This window comes from Misgurnus anguillicaudatus, chromosome 11, assembly GCF_027580225.2.
Source record: "Misgurnus anguillicaudatus chromosome 11, ASM2758022v2, whole genome shotgun sequence".
Lineage (NCBI taxonomy): Eukaryota > Metazoa > Chordata > Actinopteri > Cypriniformes > Cobitidae > Misgurnus > Misgurnus anguillicaudatus.
Window position 1 is genome coordinate 15,428,505 of NC_073347.2, and position 24,845 is coordinate 15,453,349.

General features: G+C 37.9%; 3 protein-coding genes across 4 annotated transcripts; all 3 read left to right on the forward strand.

Annotated features, from left to right (window-relative positions):
• The first annotated feature begins 932 nt into the window (after nucleotides 1-932).
• LOC129416280 (RING finger protein 145) lies at nucleotides 933-7,661 on the forward strand. The gene is made up of 10 exons (XM_055170575.2): nucleotides 933-1,736; nucleotides 1,838-1,946; nucleotides 2,326-2,417; nucleotides 3,734-3,975; nucleotides 4,065-4,234; nucleotides 4,463-4,603; nucleotides 4,684-4,866; nucleotides 5,027-5,174; nucleotides 5,265-5,621; nucleotides 6,706-7,661. The coding sequence occupies exons 1-10, from the start codon at nucleotides 1,568-1,570 to the stop codon at nucleotides 7,165-7,167; spliced, it is 2,073 nt and encodes a 690-aa protein (XP_055026550.2). The 5' UTR covers nucleotides 933-1,567; the 3' UTR covers nucleotides 7,168-7,661.
• Nucleotides 7,662-9,590: 1,929 nt separating this feature from the next.
• ube2d3 (ubiquitin-conjugating enzyme E2D 3) lies at nucleotides 9,591-16,458 on the forward strand. 2 transcript variants are annotated; one of them, XM_055170563.2, is made up of 8 exons: nucleotides 9,591-9,933; nucleotides 10,904-10,967; nucleotides 11,056-11,087; nucleotides 11,255-11,332; nucleotides 11,409-11,514; nucleotides 11,645-11,738; nucleotides 14,286-14,367; nucleotides 15,842-16,458. In XM_055170563.2, exons 1-7 carry the CDS (start codon nucleotides 9,910-9,912, stop codon nucleotides 14,332-14,334), a joined length of 447 nt encoding a protein of 148 aa, XP_055026538.1. In that variant the 5' UTR covers nucleotides 9,591-9,909; the 3' UTR covers nucleotides 14,335-14,367; nucleotides 15,842-16,458. The 2 variants fall into 2 exon arrangements, with proteins under 2 accessions (XP_055026538.1, XP_055026539.1); XM_055170564.2 differs by lacking the exon at nucleotides 14,286-14,367 and having other exon boundaries at nucleotides 9,593-9,933.
• A 930-nt stretch (nucleotides 16,459-17,388) lies between these two features.
• manba (mannosidase, beta A, lysosomal) lies at nucleotides 17,389-24,801 on the forward strand. The gene is made up of 17 exons (XM_055170081.2): nucleotides 17,389-17,745; nucleotides 17,828-17,922; nucleotides 18,024-18,129; nucleotides 18,292-18,465; nucleotides 18,550-18,673; nucleotides 19,688-19,860; nucleotides 19,970-20,080; nucleotides 20,162-20,313; nucleotides 20,423-20,540; nucleotides 20,634-20,720; nucleotides 20,805-20,972; nucleotides 21,127-21,345; nucleotides 21,610-21,774; nucleotides 21,897-22,041; nucleotides 22,722-22,867; nucleotides 23,470-23,730; nucleotides 24,284-24,801. Exons 1-17 carry the CDS (start codon nucleotides 17,533-17,535, stop codon nucleotides 24,512-24,514), a joined length of 2,688 nt encoding a protein of 895 aa, XP_055026056.2. The 5' UTR covers nucleotides 17,389-17,532; the 3' UTR covers nucleotides 24,515-24,801.
• Nucleotides 24,802-24,845: the final 44 nt, after the last annotated feature.

A 24,845-nucleotide genomic window follows, 5' to 3' on the forward strand; every position in this document is an offset into this window, starting at 1 on the left:
AAATAAAAATAATTCATTATTTTTTGCAATGATAATCGACAAAATATCTTTGCAGTTACATATTTACAATGTTATAGTCATGTATATTTACTAAAAACAAGTTTAACACAAATATTTATCTTGTTCTGTTGACCCACCTCTGTGTAACTTTCGTCCCAGCTGACAGGTCGAAAGTAGCACTACTTATGTTCAAAGTGAAATTATACTAAAGTATATTACATTTGCTTAAAATTCCACCTGGTATTGATAGACCACACTTGTGAGTTACTGACCACAGCAAAAATATATCTCCGTCTAAAACATTACCTTTTAAATGACGTTTTTCTGATAAATGGTACTTTCGCCCCTGCTCCACCCTACTATGAAAATGAATAGGGCTCACAAACAGTTTGACTACAAACATTCCTTAAAATGTCTTCCTTCGGGTTCATCAGAATAAAGAAATGTATACAGGTTTGTAACAACATGAGAGGGAGTAAATGATGACAGAATTTTTATTTTCGGGTGAAATATTCCTTTAAAGTCCATTTTAAGAAAGTTTCCCCACTAGCGGCCACATCTGCAACGCCTCCGGCCTTCTCATTTGTAGTCATACAGGACCCAGTCCTATCTACGTGAATGATTGAAGACAGTATTTAAAATTATTTGCTGAGGTCACAATAAAACAACACATTTCCAACCAAAAATTACACTTGGCATCATGTACCAAAAAATGTGTTTCTTAAACTCAAAATGCGCTAAAATAACACGTTTTTCCAGGTTGCTCCAGCTACTGCACATGCGCAAAGGCTGGTACGCAACTTACCTTTTATGGCTTTCCCCCCATTCACAGCAAATCCATTGCACGTGTTTTTTAAATATCTATCCCATGCGTCTCAAATTAGAACTTAGGAAATGATTTAGATAGATGTAATATGGCCTGAAATGTGTCTTTGGGAAACACAACCTATGACACGAAGTTTCTTCATCCAGCTCAGCAGGCGGCAGTGATGAGTGCGGGAGGTTTTATTGGAACAGATGGCGGCGGCGCACCACAGGAAGGGGAACTCGTTTGTGTACAGTTTATAATGCACTTTACTGTAGTTTCCGAGGAATATGCGGTCGTGACAGGTGTCAAATCTGTTTAGTATGCGAGGAGTGAATTGTGCTGAGCTACTTTTGTTTTGTGAAGAGATGCTGCCAAAACAAACAGTCGAGGTGGGAGGCAACTGTCTTTTAGAAACAGAAAAATATCAACAAATCGGTTTTCTTCTTCATAGAGTTACTTTAAAGCAGAAAGTCATATTTGATTAGCTTTCGCATTAAGTATTTTTGTCAAATAACGAACCCGGAAGGACGGTTGTGTCAATCACGAATGCACTTTCAAATGGATGTCTTGGGAATCAAGGACCTCTCGTTCTTTCTCTTCCTACAGTTTTCAGATTGGATCTGCAGATTGAATTGAGCAATGTCCTTTATGATATCAAGAGAACTCCCAAACAGGAGCATACTATAGGATCATATCAAAATGTCATGAATGTGACACAGATTGTGTGCATGGTACAATTGTTTATTTTACGGTATTAAAATGCCACGACTGGAGGAGGTAGCTAATGTTGTCCTCAGGGTGCCCAGTATCTTGTTGCTGGACATGCTCTATAAATGTAATATTGATAGCTTCACGGATCATCTCAAGGCAAGGACAGAGGACATGCTCTTCAAGTACAAGTATGTGATCTGGAACATATATTACTTGGGTAAGTGTCATGTCATCATTGATTTTTGTTTATTACATCAGTGTGCAACCTAAGATACATCAAGTAGACAACATAATGATTATTGTTTGTCTTTCCTGCAGGTCACATAGTAAGCATTGTGGTACTACTGCTGCCGCTTGGTCATATTATCCAGCTCTACCTGCATGTCCTATGTGCCCTTTTACTGTACATGGGTCATCAGATTGTCAGGTGAAGATACGATATTAGCTGGAACCCATCAACCAAAGTTGAAATTTAGCTTTCAGACTCCAAATAATTTATAGTATGTGACCCTACCTGTGAAAAAACAGCTAAAGTAATTATTTTGTGATTTACTGTTTTCTGCATCATCCTACGTAATGTAAAGAATGTCATGTGAAAATATAATCTTGATATCTTTAATATTGACTGAGTAAGATCATGTCAAAGATTGAAATGAAAGTGAAATCAGTGAGTGAAGTCAAACTTTAGAGATCCTAATCTAACAATTAGGTTATGAGACTTTAGCAACAATTTCGCAGAGGGTCACATATGTGGAACAATGTGAGAAGGTGTTGAAGAGCTTCATTCTTTATGAATGTTTTAACAGAGATTATGTTAGAGAAGAAGCTCAATATGGTTATGATGGTCTGCTCTTCTTGGACTCTCCAGCGCTGAATCGTTTCGTGACTGCGCTCACCAGTAGGTTACAAATACCACACACACTACAGAACCCTTACATCGCTTCCAAAAATATTAAATCTTAAAGGATTAGTCCATTTTCTTAAAAAAAATCCAGATAATTTACTCACCACCATGTCATCTAAAATGTTGATGTCTTTCTTTGTTCAGTCGAGAAGGAATTATGTTTTTTGAGGAAAACATTTCAGGATTTTTCTCATTTTAATGGACCCCAACACGTAATAGATTTAATGCAGTTTCATCGGAGTTTCAAAAGACTCTAAACAATCCCAAATGAGGCATAAGGGTCTTATCTAGCAAAATGAATGTCATTTTTTACTAGAAAAATAAAAAATATGCCTTTTTAAACCACAACTTCTTGTCTATCTCCGCTCCGGTGAGGCGACAGCGCGACCTCACGTAATTGCGTAATGCCGTGGAAAGGTCACGTGTCACATATATGAAACGCACATTTGCGGAGCATTTTAAACAATAAACTGACACAAAGACATTAATTAGTATCATTCCACATACAACAACATCGGAACGGTCCTCTTTCTCCACACTTGTAAACACTGGGGCAGAGTTTCGATACGTCATCCATGACCTCTTAACGTCATGACGTATTGCGTGAGGTCGCGCTGGCGCGTCACATGACCGGAAATGGACGAGAAGTTGTGGTTTAGGGGTGCATATTTTTGTTTTTCTTGTCAAGGATGACGGTTGTTTCTCTGGATGGGACCCTTATGCCTCGTCTGGGATCGTTTAGACCTTTAGTCCTTTGAAGCTCCATTAAAATGAGAAAAATCCTGGAATGTTTTCCTCGGGAAACATGGTTTCTTCTCGACTGAACAAAGAGAGACAAACATTTTGGATGACATGGTGGTGAGTAAATTATCTGGATTTTTTTATTTTTTAAGAAAATGGACTAATCCTTTAAAAATGCATTGCATGATGTCATTACCTAATGGCATCCACAAACAGATGCTAGACCATTGCACTTCACTTTTTGTGCAATTTTTGCACAGGTATACTAGCAGTGTAATGCTTCACTTAAGTTTGTTGTGTCCACTTCAAATACTTCTTGTCTTGCTTTTTAATATACTAGATGTTGTAGATTATTTTGCACACAATTTTGATGCTTTCCAAAAAAAATGATAAATAGCTCTCTAATAATTGCAAAAATTAGATGACAAAAACGGATGTCATGTAATTACATTAATATTTTTCATAGTGGGGTGTCCACATTATTTAGGACTGTGACTGTGCCTGTAAACTTGCTTGTTATTGATTATGTGACTCTTGTTTGTTTATTGATTATTTGTTTATGTCTACAGGTCAGATTATAGTCAGTACCCTATGTGCGTTCCTTATGCGCACTCAACGTGTATGGATGTTTTCGGCACATTTGCTCCCTCTTCTGGCGCGTGCGTTTTCTGTTCCTCTGGACTGGCTCTTTACTGTCTCCTCCATTTCGATGATAATCACTGGGGCCGAAGTTGCCATTTTCTTTTTTGCCAACCTCTTTGTGCCATATAGACTGGCCAGAACAGCATATAGAGAGATAATGGAAATAGAGGTAAATGCAAACTAAAACAAGTATATTGATGTACATAGTTATGATTCTGAAACACATTCTCTTAGTGTTAATGTCTGTGGTTGCTGTAGGTGACTGAGTTGTACCGACTGATGGCAGTCGGAGTGTCCCTTTGGCATGGCTTTGCCGTGCCGGTTTTGTTCAGTGTTTTCTGGTTTGTACTGTTTGGAGTCCAACTAATTGGCAACGTTGGCACCATCACTGCTGTCCAACAGGGACCCCTGATATACATCCTTACCAGGTAAGCAGCAGGACACTCGACCTTACTGAAACGCTGTATCATTTTGTATGCAAATATATCAAAGATGGCTAACACGTCTTAGCATGCAGATGTTATAATGATGTCAATGTTGTTCAATATTTTAGAAACAGCATAAATTTAAATGTAATTTATTTGTAGAAAAAACAGAATATTTGTTGAATATTAATGCATGTTGCCTTAAATGTGTATAATGCATGTATTTTACAGTGTATCTGAATGCTGTGCTAGCCCGTACTCCCTGCTTGGTTTAACATTTGTGGTATCTTACACGGCATTGGGACTTTTAAATCTTTGCAAGTTCTACCTTGGAGGATTTAGCGCTCTGCAGAATCACAATGTCATGCATAGGTAAGAGAAGGTGGCATACATTTATGTGTGTATGTTTAACTTTTTTTTACTTAGTTTATGTATGTTTGCACATATTGTAGAGGTGTGACAGAGGGGGTGACTTTGCTGCTGCTGGCCCTGCAGACTGGGTTATTAGACATGGCAGCCCTGCAGCGTTGTTTCCTGCTCCTCATCATTCTCTTCATCGTCCTTACGTCTACGTTACAAAGCATGAGCGAGATCACAGAGCCTGTCTTGTTGGGTCTGGGAGCCAGCAGAAACAAGTATTGCACATACAGTATATAAACTGACAAACTATTTTAAACATGAGCTTCAATTTAATCCTAGAAAAAAATTATTTTCTGCATTTAAATAAACATTGTTGTTTATAATTGTATCTAACACTTGATTAAATCCAATATAATGCTTTTGCTTTCTTCACAGGAGCGTGTGGAAGCATTTGCGGGGATTATCCATGTGTGTGTTTCTGCTCATTTTTCCGGTATTCATGGCTTTTAAAATTTCCCAGTTTTTCCACATGGATTTCTGGCTGTTGATTCTGGTCTCCAGCTGTATTCTCACATCACTGCAGGTAGGCTTTATTTCATTTTGTATGAAATTCATTTATATGATTTGACTAAGATCTAATCTAGCCTTGTTTGCTCTTTGACTTGTCTTCAAGGTGACAGGCACTCTGCTGATCTACTGCCTGTTCATGGTGGAGGTGTGGCGTGGCTCTGCCCTGCCTGCTTTAGATGAGATTGTATATTATGTGAATGGAGTGTGTCGGGTGCTGGAGTTTGTCGTGGCTGTGTGCGTAGTGGCTTACGGAGCGTGGGAGTCTCTGTGGGGCGAATGGAGCTGGTTGGGAGCATCGGTGATCATCATTCACTCTTACTGCAACGTGTGGCTACGTGCCCAGGCCGGCTGGAAGAGCTTCCTGCTTCGACAGGAAGCAGCTCGCAAAATCAACTTGTTACCACGGGCCAGTGCAGAGCAGCTACAGGAACACAATGATGTCTGTGCCATCTGCTTCCAGGTATGGTCACTCAATTCCAAGGCGAAGTACTTTTGTATATTAGACTTAAAGGGACACTCCACTTTTTTTGAAAATATGCTTATTTTCCAGTTCCCTTAGAGTTAAACATCTGATTTTTACAGTTTTGGAATCCATTCAGCTGATCTCCGGGTCTGGCGGTATCACTTTTAGCATAGATTAGCATAATCCATTGAATCTGATTAGACCATTAACATCGTGCTAAAAAATAACCAGAGTTTTGATATTTTTCCTATTTAAAACTTGACTCTTCTGTAGTTGCATTGTGTACTGAGATCGACAGAAGATTAGAGGTTGCGATTTTCTAGGCAGATAAGGCTGGGAACTATGCTCTCATTCTGGCGTAATAATCAAGGACTTTGCTGCTGTGACATGGCTGCAGGTGGCGTTGTGATATTACGCACTGACCTAAAATAGTCCCCTTGGTTACTTTCCATAGCAGAGGAATATTTCCGTGCATTGCGTGGTATCATTGCACCTGCTGCGGCCATGTTACGGCGGCGGAGTCCTTGATTGTTGCACCAAATGAGAGTGTGGTTCCTGGCCATATCTGCCTAAAGAAAATCGCAACTTTTAATTTTCCGTCGGTCTTAGTACACAATGTAACTACAGAGGAGTCAAGCTTTAAATAGGAAAAATATCAAAACTCTTTGGTTATTTTTTAGCGCGAGGCTAACGGTCTAATCAGATTCAATGGATTATGCTAAGCTATGCTAAAAGTGGTGCCGCCAGACCCAGAGATCAGCTGAATGGATTCCAAAATGGTAAGAATCAAATGTTTATTTGTCCCTTTAAAGAGTTAGGCTGGTCAGGATGCTCAAACAGAGCAATGCTTTATTAAAAACCTTAGGGACATTATGGGGTTAAGTGTTTGTGGCTATGAAACATTTTCAGATCAATATTGTCCTTATGTTTGATTTGCATATAGCAATAATACAGGTATAACATGGCAAATATTGTTATAAGTAATGTGATGATACAGATCGCAAGAATGTATTAATACTTGAAAAGAAGTATAAGCAAAACTTAAGGTTACTAACATTTTAACTCTCTTTTATACTTGTAGGATATGACATCAGCGGTGGTAACATACTGTGGTCATATCTACCATGGCACCTGTTTAAGAAAGTGGCTCTATGTGCAAGAAACATGCCCCATGTGCCACGCCTCCATCAAACCCTCCATGGCCAATCAGATGGCAGCTGCAGGCGATGCCCAGCCACAACATGATCAGCAGCAGCCAACAGAGCCACAGCCTCATCCATCAGAGCAACCGCCTCGCCCCGAGCACTCTCATCAGGAAGAGGCGCAGGGCTCACAGGGGGATGGTGTTCACGTTACACACAGAACCTGTGATGAGTTCAAAACTAACTTGACAAACTCTCAGAGCAATTTTAGCAAGGGTGGTCCTCAAAACTTACATTTTGGTGCAAATGGAGATTCCCAAGGTGTGGGAGAGCAGAGGCCTTCACAGGAGAAACGTAAGGATGTTGTGGATGAGACCCAGGAGCTCAGGGACGCAGACTGAGATGATACGCTCAGTCAGAGTGAACATAGAGCAGAGAGACTGTCATGGGAGTAAAACACATCTATTCCAACAGACAACAATCTTTTTTTTGAGAGAGAGAGAGAAAATGGAGCAAAGCTCACAGAAAGTGGGACACGCTCAGAGGAAGCAATAACAGCAAAAGGTTGCAAATAACTTGACAGACGTACAGAACATGATTGTAGGTACATAATTTGCATAGGACTGTGGCATCAAGGTGATTGTGTGCCCCATGGATCTACTTTGTTAGATATATTACTCTCAAAATTCATTCAGGCAATAAACTTGTTTTCATAGGTTTTTGATTGTTTGTGTGGGGGTGTTGTCTAATGAACATTTTTGTTTTGAGTTTCTTTCTTTTTTCTTTTCTTTTTTTGATAATCGAGTCAATTTGTTGGGTCAGTAAACTGATGCCGAATTGTTGCTGATCGCACCTCTGTCTTTTCTGTATCGCTCCATTACATTCTTACGTTTGCGCATAAATTACAGGATTGTTATCTAGGTCATCCCGATTATTCTTTTAATATTTTCTTAAAAAAAAAAATTCTGACAAAATGAATAGATAATAAACAGCTGTGCTCTGTGCAAAAAGCAAAGATCATTGGTAATGGTTGTTTTACCCTGTGGTTAAAGTTTCACCCAGTTTTATTTAAACAAATACTTATTAAAAGAAAAATCTAAATCTTAAAAAAAAAACTCATACAGTTTTCAGTATTGGTTTTTATCTTATTTGTGATCCTGGACCACACAACCAGTCATAAGTTACATGGGTATATTTGTAGCAATAACCAACAATACATTGTATGTGTAAAAATGATCAATTTAATGCCAAAAATTAAGTAAAAACCATGTTCCATTAAGATATTTTGTAAATTTCCTACACTTAATATATCTAAAATGTATTTATCATTAGTAATATGTGTTGCTAAGGACTTCATTTGAAAAACCTAAATGCGATTTTCTCAATATTTAGATTTTTTGCACCCTCAGATTTCAGATGTTCAAATAGTTGTATCGCTGCCAAATATCATCCTATCCTAAAAAAAAAGAGGAAAAAAAACACATCAATGGAAAGCAATTTCACAAAATTGACCCTTATGACTGGTTCTTTGGACCAGGCTCACATTTATCTGTGATATTCAATCACTATAACTGTATATAAAATATAAATAAACCAGTGGAAGTGAATACATTGAACAAAATGATAAACGCAACACTTTTGTTTTTGCCCCCATTTTTCATGAGCTGAATTCAAAGATCTAATATTTTGTTTATAATTTTGTTTGTGTAAATGCGGACAAACACGTAAATAAATAGGGGTGAGCGAGGCACAAACTAACGCGGGGTTAATTGTAACAAGGCTACTTTACATATTTAAACAGGGCTGAGCAATCTGTGCTTTTGGTCTTTATCTCATACCGTCAGAAGATGATCTCCTGTGAATTTGTGAAAAGTTTTGATGTGTTTTCATTGAACAAAATATTTCTGAGTTGGGTGTGTAAGTTACCAAATCTAACCTTATATTATTTTAATCACTGTCTTAGTAGCTAAAACATAACACGATTTTGAAACATGTCAGCAACTCCTAGTAACTAATAGCTGCGAGGTTAGCAGTGTCAAAATTAAGCCTCAGGTATACAATGAGAATAAAAGGAAAACAATGTAAATACTATTCATCAAAATGATAACTGTTAATAAAATATCAGGGGAAATAACTCAGAATTATAATTTTTTGTCTTATTTATATGCATTGATGCAAAAATAAAAGTATGGTTATGAAGGATCATGGATGGATGAATAAATGTGTGGATATCTATTTATTATAGGCAGATATATAAACAATATCAACCTTTAGTATATAGAATGAATTGTATTGAATTATTTGTGTTTAAAAAATTCTAGCAGGTGTTACAACAAACCCTCTGTTTGTTACAATTGACCCCACCTATGGGGTAAGAAAGTTGTAACGTTTGCACTCCTGTCACTTTCGGTGTAGTTGTATGATAACGGTACATCCCACAAACAAACTTTAAGTGTTCATTTGTAGCAAAGAGGTGTGTGTTAAAAAATTCTCTCTCCCCTACATGTAAAATTAATTAAAGAAAAATAAATATTTTTATAAAAATAAAAATAGAGATGTTTTACAAAAGCACTCCAAAATAAGTAATAAAGTAATGCAAGACATATTTGTTGTAGAAAAAAAAAAAAAAAAAAAATATATATATATATATATATATATATATATATATATATATATATATATATATATATATATATATATATATTGTACCTTCGTCCTCCATAATGTTGAGCGTAAAAATGGAAAAAATTATAAGTAAAGTACCGGTTGTCCTCCAGCACGCACTGTGGCGCACAAGCCACCCTCGCGCTTTATTTCGCCATTGAGCGATCAAAAGGAGCTGCTAGAAAGTGGCTAACAACAAGCTCACGGACATCTTGTCAGCTCAGACAAACTGATAGAGAAGTGTGCACACATCAGGGTATTCAGTCAACGACAGGGATCAGGGCCTGTCCACAAGTTTGATCGCCACATCATTTATAAACGTTTACATTTTTTCAGACATTGAATGTTTTGACGTCTTGACATTAATGTTAGTTTTTAGCTAGGTGGCTGGCTGGCTGGCTCTCAGGTTAGCTCACATATTGAGAAAGAGAGAGATATTGGGCGCTAGTTGTTAAAGAGACACTACACCCAGTGGGAAGATGGCGCTTAAACGAATCCAAAAGGTATGTACAATTTGGACTCGAAAAAACTAACAATGACCCGCGTGTCAAACGTTCATTTTTGGATTGTTTATTGTCTACTAACGTTAGCGCGTTAGCCGAACACGACGATTTCTTAAAGCACAGTCAGGGTGTTCATTGCCAGTACAAGCGATAGGCTTGTATTGCCAATTTTCTTCAATAACGATATCAAATTGCTATTTTTGGTACAACTTGGTGCAGTTTCTATGCGCCACAAGATAGTAAAGAATTTGACAGGTGTCTATATTTTTCAGAATACAACATATTTTCCGTGTAACGTACGTCGTCTTAAAAACGTTAGTTTTGATATTACATGCTAATATCCACGCAATATTAATATTTAAATAATAATAATAGCTTGATAAAAATAATACTTTTTTGTCTGCCTCGTGGCAAATTTACATTGTAATAAGTTATAGTAAAATGACGTTCTGTAGTTCATGTAATCTAAACGTGTGCTTTTTATTATTTTAGTATTATTTCTATGAGTTTTGACTACCTCACTGATGTTGAGGTTTTTATGTTTAAGGTGATCTCAAACAGTTCAATAGCAATTTATAAAACTTATGAAGCGTAGTCTCTGATGGCCTGTTGAGCAATGGGAAAGCTCTAGAATGATTCAAGTCATGCAATACACGTGTTAAAATGTTAAAATAAAAATAAACGTTAATGTGGGGAGTGGGGAGGGACATGCCTATGGACTTGTCCAGGTTGTATTGCAGCACTTCTCCTTCATGACCCTTCAGAATCTATAAATACACCCTGCTGCAAAACATTCAATCTGCTGGTTTCATCTTGCGGTCACTATAGTGAAAGAAGGGCCAAGTGCCACTGTTGACCCTTTAGACTGGTTATGGCTTGTATACAAGTGCTATTATGAGAGAAAATGAGTCTAGTTATATTGCGTATAGTTAAATATGCGCTTGATGACATTTCTGTCTGTTTCCTATAGGAATTGACTGATTTGGCGCGGGATCCTCCTGCACAGTGTTCAGCTGGTCCTGTGGGAGATGATGGTGAGATTTCAGACCTTATACATAATGCAGAATATATGTTTTTTACATATTTCTTGTAAACTGAAGTACATGCAATGCTTCCCCTTAGTGTTCCATTGGCAGGCAACGATCATGGGGCCTGTGAGTAAAATTAAAACATTGCTGTACAACATCCTTCCTTAGTAGTGTAATATTGGCATTGTTAGTTGTGTTGTTACACTGCAATAGAAGTATATAGCAAAACCTTCAAATGAGATGATAACTGTACTAAAGATGCTTTTGCCTTTGTTATTTTTATGTTAATACAGAATGAAAGTCCATATCAGGGTGGCGTTTTTTTTTTAACCATACACTTCCCAACAGATTACCCTTTTAAGCCACCAAAGGTAAGATGTCTTTTGCGTCTTTCGTCTTGTGTGTGTGTAGCTGTAGGTGTGCATAACAGTCTTTTCTTTTTGCTAGGTTGCATTTACTACAAGAATCTACCATCCCAACATAAACAGTAATGGCAGCATCTGTTTGGATATCCTCAGGTCCCAGTGGTCACCTGCACTTACCATTTCTAAAGGTAAACACAATACTAAAGCAGTTAGGTGTATGACATCTGTTTTTAACAGAAGTTTAAACGGAAAGACAGAAACATATCTTTCTAAAAAAAAGATGATGTGCTTACGTTATATTATGTCTTCTTTCTAAAGTTCTCTTGTCCATCTGCTCACTGTTATGTGACCCCAATCCAGACGACCCTCTTGTACCAGAAATCGCCCGAATCTATAAAACAGATACAGAGAAGTAAGTACTGCCAAAACATGGGTACCTTGGTGTGTGTTCTTCTTACACACATGTCTACCATATTCTCTGTTAATATTATTGTATTTAGCTACAGACTTATTCTCTGACTTCTTTTTTGTTACCCATCACAAAACCCACAATATTTATTACAGCAAAGGTGGACATTTAGTTTTGCAGCAGTGTAAAAAACATCATTTTGGTGTCCATTTTATGTTGTACATGTTTGTATTTTTGAGTGATGTATTTGTGACCCTGGACATAAAAAACCTGTTATAAGTCGCACAGGTATATGTGTAGTAATAGCAACAATAAAATAGTATGGGTCAAAATAATAATTATTTTATGCCAAAAATCATTAGGCACAAACTTTATGTTCCTGAGCGGAAGCAGTTGCTAAGGACTTCAGTGGGACATCTTTAAAGGGGCCATGGCATGAAAATCTGACTTTTTCCATGTTTAAGTGCTATGATTGGGTCCCCAGTGCTTCTATCAACCTAAAAAATGAATAACTTAGTTTTGGTAAACCATTCTCTACAAGCACATAAAAAAATAGGTAGTTGAAATTTGGCTCTCCTTATGATGTCATAAGGAGCTCTTATTATAATAATACCACCCCTTAATCTGCACTATCCAACCACAGCACTGCCATTTAGTGCAGAGAAAAGCACAATTGAGTTTTAATTTCAACAAGCCACCATCATTGTGATAAGTGTTTGAATTTCATCAGCTCATTTGCATTTTAAGGACACACCCAAAACGGCACATTTTTGCACACACCTACAAAGTGGCAATTTTAACATGCTGTAATAAACTATTTATATGGTATTTTGAGCTAAAACTTCACATATGTGCTCTGGGGACACCAAAGATTTATTGGACATCTTAAAGCTCACGTAACACACGCTGTTTCTGCATTTCTGATATCAATCTGGAGTACCTATAGAGTAGTATGACATCCTTTATATCTCTGAAGAGTCTTTAGTTTAATCAGATTTATAAAAGAAAGATTAGCTTTACCGAGTCTTTCCGATAACGTACGAAAAAATGAAGAAGGAGGAGTTATAACACGGGAGGAGCGAGTACGAGTCATGCAACACTATACAACACTTATAACGTATGATTCACTACATGTTTGTGTCATTTATATAATATACACGCGCCTATTTCCAACATAAGACAGAAGACTTAGTTACCACGTGTAACTCGTCATGACCCGGTTCTGAAAATCCACCGCATCAAACACACACGCAAAACTCCGCTGCTAATCCGGATAATAAACTATATCCATTGTTTCCATAAGGCTGGATGTCTTCTCCTTACATCCAAAAACACACTTCTTGTTGTGCCATTGTTGACTTTTGAAATTAAACAAAGCTGAGTGGCGTGATAAGCTGTTAGCAAGCTCTAGCGTCTCCCGCTGACTGACGGCTGGGCGGGGTTTTCCGGGGGAAGTTTTCCGGCGGAAGCCCACATAAAGAAGTGATACATATCGAAAACCCCTGAAACGTCAGTTAGAACCGTAATCGAAAAAAATTAGCCGAAACTTGTACGAACCCTGGCGAAGTGCATTCGGCACAGAAATACTCTGAAACACGCCCAACTGCATTTTTGACACTTTGCCTACGTTTAGCATGAGGAAACAACTCTATAACTGTGTTAATAAGTCAGAATGCTTGAAATACCATTAACCCCCCCCTTTAAAAAAAATCTTGTGCCATGTCCCCTTTAAAGGCAATTTTCTCAATTTTTTGCACCCTGAGATTGCAGATTTTCAAATAGGTTAATCTCAGCCCCCTTTAGTCCTATCCTAACAAACCAAACATTGATGGAAAGCTTATTTATATCATGTATAAATCTCAATAAATAAAAAATTGACTAGAGCTGGTAAAAAAATCACTTGCGATTCTCATGCTTGTCTCATCAGTAAAGCCGGTTTGGTGATTGGTGGTGGATCACCGTCGCCTGCTTTCGGATGGAGCGGCATTTGCTACACAGAGCCGAATTTCACCGAGAAGCTTGCAAAACTGCACTCATAATCGTGGAAAATAACCTCCGATAATGTATACGATTTTGCCTAGCTTCTCGGTGAGACGCGGCTCTGTGTGGTGGGTGCCGCTCCATCTGAAGGCAGGTGATGGCGATTTGCTGCTGGTCAATGAACTGGCTTTACTTATGAAATATACGCATGAGAATCACAGACAATATTTTTTTGCCCAGCTCTAAATTTGTCTCTTATGACTGGTCCAGGGTCACATTTGTGGGCAATGTTTTAAACTACTAGGATTAATGTAGAGTAAATGCGATCAGCAAAACACAAAAACATAATTTACACAACTAAAGAGTTCATTTAAGTTTCATTATACTATATTTAATGATAGCTATATTATTTTCTCTTATTAAAACATTTGTCACGGTAAACACGGAATGAAATGTTTATGTAATCTATACAGTTATCAATAATGCATATAATCAAGTGTATATTGACACAAAGGTCTATTTAAAACAAATGAATAGAACTGTTTTGTCTAACACAACATGCTCTATCAGGTATAATAGAATGGCAAAGGAATGGACAGAAAAATATGCCATGCTGTAGGTGAAGCAAAACTCTGCATTGTGAACATTAGAGGTACTGTAGAGTGAAGCACTGCAAGCAATGTTGCTTCCTGTGTGGTGCAGCATGAGTGTGTGACCACAGCAGGTGTGCATCACTAATACATGCTATCATGTCTTTTCTAAAACAATTGGGAAAACTAAGTTATTGGCAAAGTATTCCTTTCCATGGATATGATCAACCATCACAAATATGGTTGCTTTGATCTTTTAATTGTTAAGGTATATAAACTGTCCTGCATATATACCAGCAAGCATGAATTTTATTAAGTGAAATGTCTTAAAGCAGCATGACATTTTTGTTAGATAGGTAAAATGATGCGTATGATGAGTATTATTGATACTGCATGACAAGCGGTCCTTAAAGGATTAGTCCATTTTCTTGGGGGAAAAATCCAGATGGTTTGCTCACCACCATGTCATCCAGGGTGTTGATGTCTTTCTTTGTTCGGTCGAGAAGAAGTTGTGTTTTTTGAGGAAAACATTGCAGAGTTTTTCTAGTTTTGATGGACTTTAGTGGAACCCAACATTTGGTACTTGGCTCAACACTTGGCAGTTTTTTTCAACGGAGTTTCAAAGGACTATAAACAATCCCAAACGAGGCATAAGGGTCTTGTCTGGCGAAACGATTGTCATTTTTGACAGGAAAAATAAAAAATGTATACTTTTAAACCACAACTTTTCGTCAAGGTCCGGTCCAGTGCGACCTAATGTAAATGCGTAGGGAGGTCACGTGTTACATATATAAAACGCACATTTGCGGACCATTTTAAACAATAAACTGCCACAAAGACATTAATTAGTATTAGTTGACATACAACAACGTAGGAACGGTCCTCTTCTAAGACGCTTGTAAACACTGGGGCGGAGTTTCGCGTTCGTCCTCTGTGACGTAATGACGTATTGCGGTGACGTAGTGGGGTCAGCTGGCGCATCACGACCTGATCTACACAACGAGAAGTTGTGGTTTAAAAGTGTACATTTGTTGTTTTTGTTGTCAAAGGTGACGGTCGTTTCGCTGGATGGGACCCTTGTGCCTCGTTTGGGATTGTTTGTGGTCCTTTGAAACTCCGTTGAAGGGGGCTGTTGAGTGTTGAGTTGAGTATTGAATGTTGGGTTCTATTAAAGTCCATTAAAATTGGAGGAATTCTGCAATGTTTTCTTCGGAAAATATAGTTTCTTCTCGACTGGGCGGGGACGGACATCAACGTTTTGGATGACATGGTGGTGAGTAAATTGTCTGGATTTTTCTTTTAAGAAAATGTACTATTCCTTTAAGGATGCTCATAGAAATAGTTATTCAAATGTTTAGTGTTTTTCTTTGGTAGAGATGGGTAAGTTAACGAATTATATTTCATGCAATGACTTACTAACTGTTGGCATCAAAAAGGTTTGAAACTGACAATGTCGGACTGCATTTTGGAGGCCGTAGCTGGTTGAAGGTTATGCTTGATTTCAAGGCTCTAATGTTTTTCTCTCCCACTTTGCAGATACAACAGAATAGCACGGGAATGGACTCAGAAATATGCAATGTGATGTTGGCTGGACTCATTTACAAACTGTTTTGTTTGTTCTGTCATGTTTTGGACACTGTTGCAAGACCACATTTTTCCATCTGTCTCTTATGGAGGCACAACCCCAGGTTTCTGTTCAAACTGGAATGCAGACCTGTTCATGGCCTTCCCACACTTTAAAGTTTCAAGATAGACTCCTATCAGTTGAATGGAAACTCTTTAACACTCAGCTCTGCATCCGATTGATCGCTCTACCAATCAACTCTTCTCACTCCACAACTCATGCCATGCCTGTATGACCACAGTGTGTTTTCTCTGGGACCTTTGGAGAAAGTCTTTAGGCTGTTCTGCTTCTATAGGGTCTCACTCCTTAAGTGCATGCTATCACAGGAGAAAAGACCAGATGTTGTACATCAATTGGATTGTGGGACCGATTACTATATTCTGTTTGATGGTAAAGAATTGCAACATTCAGATCAGCTCTGTTCAACATTTCACAGCTGTGGCACTGAAATACAACTCACTCGATTGGCTTAAATGTCTGTTTAATGTCCCGCTATGTTTTACCCCCAATAAAGATGCATAAGTCATTATACTATGTTTCTGTTTTTGTTTGAATTTTTCTCTCTTATCATATATATATATATATATATAAGCTGAACGTAGAAAGTGGTGTGGGTTTTCCTGTTACTATAATATAGACAAATAGTACCATTGTTTACCCTGAGCTTACATTTATATTTTGTTTCATTAAATTACCATTGAAATTCTGGCATTAACACCACAAAGTGTTGAATGTTAACAAGTTTGATTATTTTGAGTGTGGAGAAATAAATATACTAGTTATTATTATAAGATCAATAAATATTTCAATAGCAACCCTGCTGAAAAAACAGCATACCAGCAAATGTTGTGCTTTGACGCTGGTTTGCTAGTGAACACCAGCTAAACCAGCATCAGCACCAGCTAAAAGGGCACCAAACCAGCATTAGCACCAGCATCCCATGCTGGTCATACCAGCAAGACCAGCATATGTTGTGTTTTGGTGCTGGTATACTGGTGACCACCAGCTAAACCAGCATCAAACCAGCATAGACCAGCATAATTCCCATGCTGGTCTATGCTGTTTTTTTCAGCAGGGAAAGGAGAATATTTAACAGCAACTGTTTGTTTCAAGAAAATCTGAATTTGAATGTTGGAAAAATTGATAATATAATTTTGTAAATCTTTCAGTTTCCTTGTTACTTAAATATCAGTTAGAAGTAAGAATACAATTTCTACTAAAGATTCAATTTCTAGTAAAACATTTGGAGACTGTAATGTCAGACCGACGGTAAACCGCACAGACGACACGACAAAATAAAAGTCCCCTAATTCCACTTCTCAAATAGTTTTATTCCGCCAGACCTACCCCATTTACACGCATATTTGTGTGTAATAATATAAAAAATTTAAACATTATTAAAATAATAATTTTTTATGTTAAAATTAATTATAACTACTTCCTTAACGCTACCGGATGTTTGCACTAGCACGTGAGAGATCAGCTGATCGTCCTTTTGCTTTTCATTTTAATGGTCAAGTGCCGTATTAAAGTGATGAAACGTCGCGTTATTTCACAATATAATCCTGAGATAGCTTCGTAAAGTTTCCAATGATTATTAGACATGAATTATGTGGTTTGGTCTTCAGTGTTGCTTTATTCTTTGGCTGTTATCGGACTTAACCGCGCGCTTGCATTTGAAATTAAGAGTCCGGGAGTTGAAAGCATCTCTCTAAATGGAAAATGGGAGCTGTTGAATTCAAACTCATCTTTCTCTCTCAGTGCGGATGTACCGGGCTGTGTTTACACAGCTTTGCAGCGTCAGGGAATTATTTCGGTATGCTGTAGCAAAACCTTTCACATATTATCTAAGCTCATTGATCGAAACACAGTTTATGAATGTTCATGCATGTCAACAGGATCCATACTACAGATTTAATGACCTGGCATATAGATGGATTTCACTTGACAACTGGACTTACACTACGTCATTCTCAGTTCCTGCTTATGTCAGGTGAATCACGTGTCCTACTAAACTTTCCTGTAAATAAAGCAATGTTTTAGTCCAAAACAGATTGAAGTTTGGTAAATGTTACTGCTGTATGTTCTTTACAGAGGAGCGGGGAAAGCTGTTCTAGTGTTTGAAGGGGTTGACACCGTCTCCACCATTTCTCTCAATGGAGTCACTATTGGACAAACAGACAACATGTTTTGCAGATATGTAAATGAATAAAAACAAATACTTATGATATTATGAAGTAAACATTATATATGTATTGCATAGAGAGGATTAAACAAGAAGGATTTAATCAAAATCTCATCAATCAACTTTTAAAAGTAGTTTTGACAAATAATTAAACTAATATTTTTGGGGTTTGTTTAGGATTTTGAAGTCACTGGATTACTGAAGGATCAGGAAAATCTTCTCCAGGTGTGGCTCATGTCAGCTGTGACATACGCATCTCAAAGAAGCCATGACCACACTCAGTACAGCGTGCCACCTGCCTGTCCTCCACCTGTACAGAAAGGAGAATGCCATGTTAACTTTATTAGAAAGGTATAAACTAAGTTACATTTCAAAGTTTGTAGAAGGGCTTCTTAGCACTTTTTTTGTGGCTGAAGGCCTTTCTGTGTTTTTCAGGCTCAGAGTTCATTTAGCTGGGACTGGGGTCCATCTTTCCCCACACTGGGCATCTGGAAGGACGTTCGACTAGACATCTTCAATACTTTAAGACTACTGAGTTTTACCACCAGTCCAATATATGGTAAACACAGAAACTTGTGACTGCATGCATATAAAAGAAATTTGAACACAGTTTATCAAAAAATGTGACACCCTTTCCAGAGTGACTTGTAGCTATAGCAATGTTATGGTTAAAGCAACACGTCCACATTTTGGGAATTTAGCTTATTCGTATCCCCCAGAGTAAGATAAGTCCATACATACCTTTCTCATCTCCATGCAGCCCCCGCTAGCTTAGCTTAGCACAAAGACTGGAAGTGAATGGCTCCAGCTAGCAAACTGCTCCCAATAACTGACAAAATGACGCAAACATTTTCCTATTTATGTGTTGTGATGTTGTTTAATCACACCGTGTACAAATAACAAGGTCATATGAGACACAGCCATCTTTTAACAGTAAACATAACATACTGGGAACTATATTCTCAGAAAGCGACGCACTGCTACTGGGCGGAGTGATTTGCTCGCAGAAACCGAGAAGCCTCCTGGTGAGTAGCAGAGAGTTCGGTCAGAGTTTTACAAATCACTCTGCCCAAGTAGCAGTGCTTCGCCTTCTGAGAATATAGTTCCCAGTACGTATACTGTTAAAAGATGTCTGTGTCTCATATGACCTTGTTATTTGTACACGGTGTGACTATACACATCACAACCCATAAATAGGAAAATGTTTGCGTCATTTTGTCACTTATTGGGAGCAGTTTGCTAGCTGGAGCCATTCACTTCCAGTCTTTGTGCTAAGCTAAGCTAGCGGGGGCTGCGTCAGACAGAGTTACAGCACGCACGGAGATGAGAAAGGCATGCAAGGACTTATCTAACGCTGGGGGTTACGGTGAATAAGCTAAATTCCCAAAATGTGGGCATGTTCTTTAACTGATGGTACGCATGCAGTTGTTAAGAAAGAAACAAGTAGTGCTAACAAGTAACCCTAACCCATCTTATACAGATACACTAAAAAGCGTGCACTTAAACAATGTATTGTCATACTGTAGGTGAATTTCGTAGTTTGACACTCTCCCTTTGTCTTTCCCATGTCCAGACTCCGAACATTCAAGCTGGAATGTTGAAGTGGAGTTGTTCTTTGATGTTGTAGTTACGTCTAAGGGCTTTGTCCATCTGTCTATACCGTTATTAGATACAGAGGCAGATTTTAGTCTGTCTCTTACTACACCTGGACAGAATATAAAGTCTTTTCTCCTTCAGGTCAACCAGGTAACATTATGTGGTAACATTCTCTGCATGATGATGATTACCATCCTTTATCATTCAACATTTGGGAAAATCACATATTTATGAGGATATATGATGTGCTCCCTTTAAGAATGCCAGTATCAGATTTTGGTGGCCTTTTGGACATGGTGAGCAGCCTCTCTATGACCTGAAGATTGAGATCAACGTGGAGGGTGGAGAGACACTAAAAGCACACAGATTGGTAACATTTCTGTCTGTTGTCATTTTTTTAATAATGTCAAGCTTTCATCTGCATCATTTTACTCCCTATTTTTTGGTACAGATTGCATTCCGCACTGTGGAGTTGGTCCAGGAGCCAATTCCCTCCTCCCCTGGCCTCAGCTTCTACTTCCGAATTAATGGAAAGCCAATTTTCCTAAAGGGTTCGAACTGGATTCCTGTTCACGCATTTCAGGACCAGGTTACCACTGACATGTGAGATAACGTACATTAAAACAACCAGTTGCAGACTTAATTTTCATTTGTAAATATATAAAAGTGCTTGTGTTTGTAGCATTAGCATACGTTTGCACTTGCATTATAGGATCACAATCTTGCTCCGGTCTGTACAGAAGGCAAATATGAATGCTTTAAGAGTGTGGGGAGGTGGAGTTTACGAACAAGACGTCTTCTACAGCCTGTGTGATATGTACGGGATCATGGTAAAGCCTTGTCATATATGATGTTTTCAGCCTTTGACGTGCATTTCATTCATTCAGATGGCATTGATTTGGTTGTTTGCTCTCTCATGTCAGATATGGCAGGACTTCATGTTTGCCTGTGCGTTGTACCCTACAGAGAAGGATTTTATACAGACAGTGAGGACAGAGGTCACACAACAGGTTTGCACAATTTATGTATTAAATACGTGTATAAACTTTCATAAGCCAGTCGTTTGCACTTACAAGACAGTGGTTGTGTTTTAGGTACGACGACTGAAATCTCATCCATCAGTGATCATCTGGAGTGGAAATAATGAGAATGAAGCTGCCATAGCAACCAACTGGTTTAACCTACCTTTTGCTGAGCATCCACTTTATGTGAAAGATTACGTGAATCTGTATGTTGACAATATCAGAGACATTGTACTGCAGGTGAGAGATCCATACAACGATATGTGAAGTGAAAACATTACCCAATCCTACATACAGTGATGGTATTTAATGGTGATACAGTATATACTATGGTACTGAAATTTAGTACATAAAAATACATGATGGTACTATACTTTTACCTTGTTTTATTCAGGAAGATAGCAGTCGTCCTTTTCTGGTGTCCAGCCCAACCAATGGGATACAGTCTGAGAAGGAAGGCTGGGTGGCTAATAACCCCTATGACCCCCACTATGGAGATACCCACTACTACAACTATACTAAAGATTGCTGGAACTGGACTGAATTTCCTCGTACACGCTTTGCTTCTGAGTTTGGCTTCCAGTCCTGGCCTTCATTGTCCACCCTGAATAAGGTAATACTAGTAATTCAGTTTTACACAGTGTCCTAACCAGGCTCAGTGCAACAACTTTTTAGTGACTTGCGATATGTCTGTCCACATTAAACACATAGTTCAATCAATACAAATGTTATTCATTATTCTGTTTCAGCTTAAAACATTTACAAAACTAGTTTCAAACACTATTTCACATCACCTTAAATGCTTTTTTACACAGTAGAGACTACATAAGCTTACGCATGTGTACTGTAAGTGTTACATTGTATTTATACATTGTAGGTTTCGGTGCCTTCAGACTGGGATTTCAGCAGTGATTTCTCAGCTCATCGGCAACATCATGCAGATGGAAATGAGCAGATGCTAAACCAGACGAAGCTACATTACATTCTGCCCAACAGCACAGACCCAGTGCAGAGATACAGAGACACCATTTACATCACTCAGGTCATGATTGTCATATTAGAAAAGTCAATGTCTTGGATTTTGCCATAGGAACACACCAGTGATGGGCCAGATACACTGTGATGCAGAGCTATTTTGTTAAGGCCACTTTTTGGTTTAAACAGGTCATGCAGGCACAATGTGTAAAGATACAAACAGAATTTTACCGTCGCAGTCGCAGTGAGATCATCGACGGCAAAGGTCATACGATGGGCGTCCTATACTGGCAGCTCAATGATATCTGGCAGGGGCCTTCCTGGTCTTCTATAGGTAAATAAATTTACACTACTATTGCTCACTAGGATGGCATATTTGTTGATTATTAGTTTAATAGTATTTAGTTTTATTTGGTCATTTATAATTGTATATACATTACTGTGCAAAAGTCTTAGGCCACCATCACCAGCTTTGTTGTTTTATAGCTAAGTTTTAATGTTTATCCATATTTATTTTTCAATCTTTATTAAGATACAGGATACAAAAAATACAGGAAATATGTACACACAATTAAAAACAAAACAATTTTCATAACTAAATGTCTTCTTTAGGCATCAGTCAGTATTTAGTGTGAAATCTCTTGTCACGAAACACATCTTGAGCTTTTTTTAGGAGACTGAAGTCCTGAAGTCATTCGATTAGAATTAGAAATTAGGATTTAATTTTATTTAGGTTTAAGAGATCCTGCAGCTGCCTGCTATTGCTCAAGTGGAAGGGGAGTTTACCTTAATTACTTGACACTTCAGCTTATACTTTTATACTGTTGTTAATACTACATACACATTTCCTGTATTTTCTGGTTGTATTATAATAAATTATAATAATCACTATACAATTGCAAAAACAACAAATCTAATGGTAGCATGGTGGCCTAAGACTTTTGCACAGTACTGTATATTTATAATTGTAATGTTCATAACAATGCATTATGACTGGACATTCTGTGTATTTAGAGTTTGGTGGTAAATGGAAAATGCTGCACTATTGGGCTGTGGATTTCTATGCTCCTATCCTCTCAGTGGGTTTTGAGAATAAAGGAGATTTGCTGATCTATGCCATCTCTGATAGCCATACTTCGGACCACAAAGTCAAAGCCAAGGTACAGTATCATGTTTGTGACTTACTTTATTCATTTAAATCCAGGTTGTCCCTCTCCAGGTTTACAGGTTGTTACTCACAGTTTTGGTGTCCAGTGGTTTCAATTTTGTTTGGTGGTGCAAAAATACGCACTTTGCCTTTTTGGTTTCAGTGAATCTGCAAAACATTCATGCACAAAAATGTCATTTATTTGTTGTCCAGGTCAGTACCACAAGACCTGAACTAATGTTTTAAAGAGATAGTTCTTCCAAAAATGAAAATTCTGTCATCATTTACTCACTGTCATATTTTTCTGTATAAATTTCTTTGTTCTGCTAAACAAAGAAAGATATTTGTAAAAATAAAAGCCAAAAACAGGCACCAGTGATGTCCATAGTAAGAAAAAGTACTACTACGGAAGTCAGTGGTGCTCAAAAAGGGTATGGTTATAAACATTTCTCAAAATATTTTCCTTTGTGTTCAGCAAGAAATTAAGAAATTAATACAGGTTTGTAACAACATGAGGGTAAGTAAATGATGATCATTTTTGGGTGAACTGTCCCTTTAATGTTAACTCTTTTTTTAATGATTGATATTTGTCATGTTGTGTTTGTATACGCACAGGTGGAATTATACAGCTGGAGCAGCTTTGATGCCGTGTGTTCTTTAGAATCTAATTGGACTATAATAAAAGAAGGAGAGAGCAGTCTGGTGTTTCAGCTTCCTGTTTCTGATGTACTAACAAAATGTGTGAATTGCACTCGGCAATCCTGCCTTGTCACTTTTCATCTTCGTAGTCCTGAAGGTCAAATGATCAGTGCTCGCAATCACATGTTCCTCAGTTCTCCAAAGGACGCAGAGGGCTTGCAGAAACCCAACATCACGGTGAGAGACACTCTCACACATACACACTGTAACAAAAAACTTCTGTATATAAATAAAACACCATATCTCCTAATAAAAAGAGGCATTTTATGAAAGTCATATAGATGGCTTTTAAGGACCGGTATGTAGATTTTTAGCGGCATCTAGTGGTGAGACTGTAAATTGCAACCAAAGGCAGTTCACAGCTCACCCCTCACTTCGAAACGAATAGTGAAGCTACGGTTGCAGCCACAGGACAAACATGTGATTATCTGAGACAACATAGTTACAAAACGCACTTTATAGAGCAGTTTGTCTGTTTAGGGCTATTGTAGAAACATGGCAGTGCGAATGGCAACTACCATGTAAGGGGACCTGCAGTGTATGTAGATATTAAAACAATTTATTCTAAGGTAATAACAACAATAGTTTATATTGTAAGGTCTTTATACACCACTAATAATATAGTTATGTATATTATATTGCATTTCTGTCAAAAGATCCTTTTAAAAGTTACACAATACACCTTTAAAACAAACTTGACTGACAAATGCTGTGTGTGTCTGTTTTATAGTTTACCGTAAAGGACTCTGATATTGAACAGAATTATGCCGTGACTCTACACTGCTCTTTCCCTGCTTTGTATGTTTGGCTGGATGTTGATGATGTTCCCGGTCACTTTAATGTCAATGGCTTCCTGATGCTGTCTACAAGTTACACCGTTTTTTTCGGTGCATGGAGACCAACCACTGCCGAGGAACTGACTGGAAAACTTCATGTCACATCTCTCAGGGATGTCTACTAATTGTTGTGTGTTTAACTTTAAACTGTAATGGGAAACTATTGGATATACAAAGAAGTGCCCGAAATGAAAGGTTAAGAGTTATGGTTTTTTACATTATAGCCGTGTAAAAACACAACATGTAACAGAATGTAAGCTTGGGTTGGATGCCATTGTCACATTTAACGACACTCACACAAACACATTTGTTTTGTAGGCCTACTTTCAACGTATTTGTCTTTTCCCACCATCTTTGCTTTTTATAGTAACACCTGTTGAATGTGTTTCAAGTCAGACAAAGTAAAACTAATAACAAGGATTGATGGTGCAATGTTTGATAAAAGATCTAAATATG

Excerpts from the sequence above, each read along its gene's own strand:
- manba (XM_055170081.2), top strand. The coding sequence starts at position 17,533 with ATGAATTATGTGGTTTGGTCTTCAGTGTTGCTTTATTCTTTGGCTGTT. Across the intron at positions 19,861-19,969 it reads TTCTCCTTCAGGTCAACCAG|AATGCCAGTATCAGATTTTG; the intron begins GTAACATTATGT and ends GCTCCCTTTAAG. Across the intron at positions 20,973-21,126 it reads TCAGAGACATTGTACTGCAG|GAAGATAGCAGTCGTCCTTT; the intron begins GTGAGAGATCCA and ends TGTTTTATTCAG.
- ube2d3 (XM_055170563.2), top strand. The coding sequence starts at position 9,910 with ATGGCGCTTAAACGAATCCAAAAG. Across the intron at positions 11,333-11,408 it reads ACCCTTTTAAGCCACCAAAG|GTTGCATTTACTACAAGAAT; the intron begins GTAAGATGTCTT and ends TCTTTTTGCTAG. Across the intron at positions 11,515-11,644 it reads TGCACTTACCATTTCTAAAG|TTCTCTTGTCCATCTGCTCA; the intron begins GTAAACACAATA and ends TTCTTTCTAAAG.
- LOC129416280 (XM_055170575.2), top strand. The coding sequence starts at position 1,568 with ATGCCACGACTGGAGGAGGTAGCTAATGTTGTCCTCAGGGTGCCCAGT. Across the intron at positions 3,976-4,064 it reads GAGAGATAATGGAAATAGAG|GTGACTGAGTTGTACCGACT; the intron begins GTAAATGCAAAC and ends TGGTTGCTGTAG. Across the intron at positions 4,235-4,462 it reads CTGATATACATCCTTACCAG|TGTATCTGAATGCTGTGCTA; the intron begins GTAAGCAGCAGG and ends TGTATTTTACAG.